We start from the raw sequence: 7,500 nt of genomic DNA on the forward strand, positions 1-7,500 counted from the left end.
ATTCAATATTTGAAATGTCAATTTTATCTGAAATGTAATTTGATAAGTTATTTTCATAATATTTTTGAAAACTGACTCCCAAGAACCATGCGTACTGAAAAAAACTATTTAATGATAAGGGATGAAAGCAAAGAGTAAAATATTCTATTCGAAATAATTGTCGCACGTTTCCTCTTTCTACAAGATATTTTAAAAGTAGTTCCATTTGTATTTCGTTTCCTTTCAATTCATGTATCATGTCATTTTTTCATCTTGTTTGACTTTAGTGAATGCGCTCCCAACCTTTGCGTCCATCAAAGGAATTTGATTATCTCTAAAGCTTAGAGAACGAACGTAATTGATAAAATATTACTGATGATCTGCAACCAGCCTGACTTTTATAATGTTACCATGTCTTCAGTGAAAGGGCTTTTTCTTCGAATACGTAGTTACGGTAGTCACCATTTAAAACAACATATTTTCCAGATGCTGGACAAGGAGAAAAGTACAAATCCCCCGCCTGGTTTCCTTTATATTATCGTAACAATAGGAAGCAAAGAAGGTTTGATGTTAAGTAACGTAATACGTGTATAAACCTTCATCTGAAGATTTTTAAATATGTGATAAGGCCAATACGCCATCTACTACTTTAAAAGGGGAAGAGAAATATGGATTTCATTACCCATACTTTCCACTGATATCTACACTGATAACCAGTTATCGGGACGTCATGTCTTTTGCTTAAGGTTATAAAACCAGAAAAACCGATCAAAATACAGAAAAATATAATTCTGACGCAAAGACTTGCCAAAGAATTAAGCAAACCAATCGTACCGTCAAGTAAAGGAGACAAAATGTAGTTTGATAGTTAGGAAACTCCTAAGGCAACTCACGTGGGCACACCGTTGTGGTCCGAGGATCATGACAGAGCTGGTCACTGAAGACAAAGATCCTGTCTGGGAAGCAGAGCCTTTCCACGCAGTAAGGGCCGTTGTTACTGGGATTCAGTACCAAGTATTCGTGAATGGCACACGGACCTTGGGTCAAGAGCTGATAGCAGTTGCCATCACCGAAGAGGACTTCATTCCTGGGGCATTTGTCAATCGGTGGCTGGCTGATGCCTGCAAAATTGAAGATAGTTTTATTCATTGTATCCTTTGAGAACACATTGGAAATTTGTTTCATTGTTTTTACACAATGGGTTCCATTTCCTCTTTACCTTGGACATTATGCTAAATTAACTTTACAGGTATTAAGTCATGAATGCACTGTAATCGAAATGAGAGTATTGGAATGCCCAAACTTCTATTACCTAAGAAAAAAAAAAGAACTGAAGGAAATTCCATGTGTTGAACAACGTAATAAAAAATACCCAAAAACTTTTAAGTAGAAAAATAAATTCTATTATAGAATTTCTATAATTAAGTTGTGCGATGCTCAAGTTAGCAAAGATTTCCAAATATAAAAAAATGCTCACAGTTACCTGGATAATGAGCGATGGAATTCGGGATCAGTGGATTCAGTTGGCGTTTACTTCTACTCCGTATTGTCTGGTGATAGCATAAGGAAAATCAGATTGTGTTATCGTATTTGAAATATAATTAATATAAAGTGATTATCTTCGAGCTTGTCAAGTGAAATGGAGATAAAGTACCTCAAATAGTACGACTGATAATCAAAAAGGCATTTTCAATATATAACTTCATTGCTTAATTCTCATCGGTAAATGGCCATGAAAATCCTGATTACCCGGTCAGTTACGAGAATGTATAGGCCTACAATATTCATGTTTCATTTTCATCTTTTCTTTGAAATATTGCAATGAATCAATAAATCTTAAGTCAGCCTCAGCTCTGATGAATCACGTTAAAATTAACACTCTCTATCTCGAATTTTATACTTGCATTATTCTTCCCACATGAGCAAATGATCAAAAGCTGTCAACCACTCTTGGTTAATTGCTTTTCACAGGTGCTGAAAAGCTGTTCATTAATTTTTATATAAGAAAATTTGATTTGGCTGCTTGCTTACTAACAGCCAAAACTTTTACAGGAAGCATGCCTGTAGGTGGACGATAAGGCTAATCAAACTATAGACGTAGAACCTAGAATTTTATAGTCCTCCCTGCCCGTTAGCTGTCTGTTATCTTACTACAAAAAACGGAAGTTTGGTCTGTCTGTCTGTTGTCTGTAAGTACTTTTCACCGGTGCGGAATCTCACGTAAGTGCTTAACAGCTGACGGACCAATTTATTACCATTAGGGATTAAAGAGGGGCGTAGGAGAGAGGGTCTTTCCCTACTTAGTGACTACCTAACAAGATCAAGCGCTCTTGTGCAACTGGGATACATGTACTATAACTGAACCGATAGAGCTGTTTTACTGATGGGCCTGTAGGTTCTTGTCCAACCTTGGGAAACTTCAAGTATTATATTGAATTTCGTCTGTATACAAGGAGTTAGGGGAGACTGCCCAGATTCACCCTTCTTCAAGGAGGATGTGGAGGAAGAAAGTGTGATGGGCTAGTGAATTTCAATTGAAGGCACAAAAGGCAGCATTGCAGGTAGAAATGGGTATTTTTGCGGTCAGCCCTGATCATTCGGAATTCCCTGAAACCTTTGGGATTCCCGGAAGCCTCCGGAATCCCTAGAAGCCCTCGGAATTCCCAAAAGCCTTTGGAATATATATAATATATACATATATATATTTCGTATTTGGCAAGTTTTGAAAATTAGACATTGGCAATCTATCGAAGAGTAAACTGCCAGGGGTCCGCTGCTAAGTTTTGGCCTTAACCTAGATTTTCTACAAGGGACTGCAAATGTGGATTTTGCTAATTGTGGAGTCTTGGTATGGGATCTGATATCATAAGTCTGCCATTTTCATTGGTTTTTCTAGCCATTGCTTATTGTTTATTATTATTTAATATTTTCTTATCCTCATATTTAAACATCCGTTATAATTCTATCTTTAGCTATTTGTCCTTTTTCTTACAGTGCAATTTAATTTTCCAAAAGACAAATAAATATAGTTTTACTATTTTCCGCAACTCCCTCATGTGATAAACATTCTATGAACAGATTATACGAGTGAAATTAACCATGTAAAGGAAATAGCTTCGTGACTGGGAAGGTGTGATTGTACCTGCGCTTAGATCATACTTTATCTGATACCTAAATTTGTAACTAATATAGCAATGCAGAAATGTCCTTTTAATAACATGCATCATTACTGATTTATATTACCTAAGTAATAAATTATTTTCAAGTCACATCAATCATAGTTTTCACTGCTTGTAACTTATCATATAATGAATGATAAGAGAACTTCAAGCGTAAGTTACCACACTGAGAAGCAAAATCAAGTATTAAACAAATGTTCAGTAAAAATAAAAGAATAATAACCAGCACATGAGAAGTATTTCAGTTTGTTTTTAATTTACTTTTTTATTTATTTATTTATTTATTTATTTATTTATTTATTTATTTATTTATTTATTTATTTATTTATTTATTTATTTATTTATTTATTTATTTCTTTTGCACATACAGAGAGCCCATGGATGATCACTAGTTATCATCTTAGAGCTTTTCTTAAAAGGATTTTCATTTTTCTTTTTGGCCTTTTCTTAAAACATTTTCGCATTAATTTCACTTTCAACTTTTCATTTAAAATAAAGCTGTCTAAAGCAATTATTTCCATTATTATCATCTTTAGATACCAAAGGATTTACGCATCTTTCAAATCTTGCAACGCTGAATGAAGGTTTTCAAATCATGCTATTTAATTATGATGAACGTTTGTGCGCTTTGAAAAAAGCTAGATCAAGGTATATGAAAAAAAAAATATATAAACCTTATTTAATCATCTCTCGCTCCTTCTCTTCTTTGTAAGATATATTGTAAAAATGAAATGCACTAATGGATGCACTTTTATTTTTAAAATGAATTCTTCTATAAATATGGCACCTCGTGGCAAATAACATGAACATTAAGTATGTTAGAATATGTGGTCACAAGATATACTTGCTTGTGAAGTCTGAGACAACGTGTGCTGTTTCCATAGCTGTCAAAATTTTGTTTATGGATGAAAGACGAAAAATCAAAATAAACAAAGGTGCCATAGAGAAAAGCCTGCGAATATAGTGTAAGTTAAATATATCTTAGTTTAAGCAGACCACTGAGCTGATTAACAGCTCCTGGCCCGAACCAGTTGGTTACTTAGCACGGGACCTAAAACTTATTGTGGGATCCGAACCACACCGAAAAATGAATTTTTATCACCAGAAATAAAGGTGCTGGTTTTTTATATATGGTGATGAAAACAATCATTATAGCGCATTATGTTTCCTAATGTGTTGAAGCAATTTCCAGAAAGATTATGGAAGGTGTTAACCGACTTGTTGGATTTGAGTTGACTATCTTGATATTTGAAATCCAAATGAAAATCTATTTTGTTAAAATCCGTTGATTTATTTAAAGGCACCTAAATAGAAATTAACTTAATTTAGATTGATTTTTTGTGCTGCTAGAATTCCATTTACAGATTTGTCAAGGGAACTACTGGGCGGCTCATATACTACAAGAGAATATTTGTAGGGAAAGCATTTTTGTCACATAGATTTAGTCTCCTTACGTTTCCTAACTTTTTTTTTGTGTGGTCAGCGTTATTCATTGAGAAGCTTATCTTATACATTTTTTTTTATAGAAAATTCTTTGTGCGTTTCACATAAGCAAATGCAAAGTTGCTTCATAAAAGTAAATGCAAACCCTTTGGGTAACCTAAACGGAAAAGACCATATTTTTGAGATTATGAGCGCTGGAGATTCAGCCTTTATGTATCTAGTGAAGGTTAGAGAAATAGGCGAGAGAGCTTCATTATTTTGAATGATTTCTGCAAGTCACTATTATTTTATTTCCAACTATCATTGTTGCTGATTTATGAAGATGCGCAAAGGCATCATTTAGGATCGTTGGCAATTTATTTACTTCGCCGACATTTAAAATATCCTGAGCCTTACTGATGCATGAGTGGTGACAAGCAGAACTTCAGCCGCCTTCAAATATTTTGCGTGATTAGATCGTCCTGCTGAAACCATCATAATAAGACCTCTCAGAAACCCCCTCGGAGAGGGAGGGAGGGAGGGAGGGAGGAGGACGGGTATTATTTCATACCAAGCATGCCTTTGATGCAGAGTTCTTCAGTCATGAATTTATTTCTATTATCATCATTATTATTATTGTACTTAAGAAGCAGACCCTCTCTCAAGGATACTTTATTAAAAGTAATGGCTACTTCAGCAGCGTTACACTTGTAGAGATTCTTCTCTATTTTCCGAATAGCGGCTTTTTCCGTGCTACTTAAACAGGCTAGTAGAGCGCCTATAGAGGTCATAATCAAATACAGGGTCAAAATCGGTGTATAATTTGAATTTTACAGATAAAATATGATATCATAGCATAGTCATCAAAGTCATTAACAATTTCTCTCTCTCTCTCTCTCTCCTCCCTCTCTTCTCTCTTCTCTCTCTCTCTATCTCTCTCTCTCTCTCTCTCTCTTTCTCTCATTTCAAACTGTTTTAAAATAGAAAAAAAGCGAGAAATAAAATTTACTAGATATATTCGGTAAGTAGCAAACAAATAAAAATTATCCAGAAACTAAATACCGATCATAAAAAATCTGAGAACTTGTTCGTTTTTCATAATAAAGCAATCATCGTGAACGCTCTGAGCGGAAGTAATTTCATTTCTGATTTTGTCCTAAGATTGGCATGCATGTTTAGTTCTTTTTATATGTAGAGCAAGTGATACTTATTAACATTATATGAGGTCTAGAGCTAATAAGAAATTTCAGGCACTGAGCTCGGTCTGTAACCTAAAGCAGATCAAATAAGACTCACAGTTCAAAACGCTTTTCTCCCTACTTCCACTTTAAGCGAAACTGGCAAAACTACTTCTGTTGACTAATTTAATGGTCTTAACTTTAGTTTATTGTTGATTTGTTTGCGCGAGCATTCATAAAAAAAATAAAAACAGATATACTCTTTTCTTTCTTTAACCGAATACATTTCGATATTCTATCGAAGTATTTTCAAGAATGACTTGGCATTTCACATCTTTTCATGTTTTTCTGAAATGCTTGGAAGAATATTAATTCGCAAAAGTTATCCTGCCAAAGCAAGCCGTAATCAAGACTGATGACTAAGAATTCTTATTTTATTTCCAATTCCTTGGTAAACAGGCCATTCTGCTGACTCATTCAGAATAATCATAAACGTAAACTGGCAGTTCTTTCTTCTGAGAATATAGTCGTGAACTTTCATGTGTCTTGTCCTATTTTTTGTGCTAAGAGATTCTGGGGAAAGTGAAAAGACTGCTGGAGGTAGAGTAAAAAAAAAAAACACACAAGAGAGAGAAATCGAATCTTCATTTAAAGAAGAAAAAAGAAACCCGAATAATAAATTTTTTTTGTTGAAGATTTTTTTTTTGACCATATGTATATTTGAAGCTTTTACGTCATTGGGCAAGTACATAATTTGTATGATAACGCTAAAGAATATACACCCAATAAAACTCCAAAAGAATACACACAAGTAAACATTCAGGGGAAGGAGAAATATAACAAATCGAGGGCCTCTGTGACCGAAGTGGGGTTCAATTGATAAATATCTCTGTCAGCATTCTTTGTACTTTTGTTTTGTTTGCATCACGACAGCTCCTGGGTAATTATCTTTTAAAGACGTTGAGTATCGTTTGGTAATATGTCTCTTAGCACTTTCTACAGTTGAAAATACCTTTGAACTATATTTATGAATTTCAACTTTCGTTTGTTGAATTCTTTCAACTATCAGCATTTTTCTTCCTTACTAACCGCCTTCGTTAAGGTCCGTCGGAGGACGAAATTGTCTGGCGACGTTTCTTTTCACAATTCCTCCATGCGGATTGATTGCACACACACATTATATATATATATATATTACTATATATATATTATATATATATATATATATAATATATATATACATATATACATATATATATATAGATATATCATATATATATATATATATATATCTATATTCATTTATTCATTTACATAAATGAGTATGGATCTGTGTATTTAAGTATGTGTGTAGTTGGTGAAGCAGACATGCGAATAGACAGATAAATACATACAAATATATGTATTTACTTTCTTTAACTAAGCTTTTATTCGGGTTCACTTACTGTATACAGTTTATCATTTTCCATCTGTCCCTCTCGCAGCTACGTTTCGACGACCTTACCCGTTGTGTTAACGAGCTTGGTTTTTTCGTCATGCAACTATTCCGCAAATAATCTCCCTTTTCTATTCGCAAGACGTCTCGTTTCCTCACTTCAAGACCTACTGCTTAAACTCCTTCTTCCAATCCCATTATACCACGATCATCCTCTGCTGAGTCTGTGTTCTCGTCTTTGAATTTTCATATTTGCTTAGGTGAGATGTGCGTTTTTTTGCGTACAGTGTTTGATGAGTTTGGTAGG

The 7,500-nt window shown here is 34.2% G+C and overlaps 1 protein-coding gene across 3 annotated transcripts in view; it reads right to left on the minus strand.

Annotated features, from left to right (window-relative positions):
• LOC135205605 (uncharacterized) overlaps positions 1–7,500 on the minus strand; it is an 80,233-nt gene that overhangs the window by 11,523 nt on the left and 61,210 nt on the right. For all 3 annotated transcript variants that reach the window (XM_064236390.1, XM_064236399.1, XM_064236408.1), the window contains exons 3-4: positions 1,463–1,529; positions 873–1,100 (exon numbers count right to left, since the gene is read on the minus strand). In XM_064236390.1, coding sequence (XP_064092460.1) covers positions 873–1,100; positions 1,463–1,529 — 295 coding nt within the window. The remainder of the gene's footprint in view (positions 1–872; positions 1,101–1,462; positions 1,530–7,500) is intronic.

The sequence above is a fragment of the Macrobrachium nipponense genome, chromosome 11 (genome assembly GCF_015104395.2).
Source record: "Macrobrachium nipponense isolate FS-2020 chromosome 11, ASM1510439v2, whole genome shotgun sequence".
Classification (NCBI taxonomy): Eukaryota; Metazoa; Arthropoda; class Malacostraca; order Decapoda; family Palaemonidae; genus Macrobrachium; species Macrobrachium nipponense.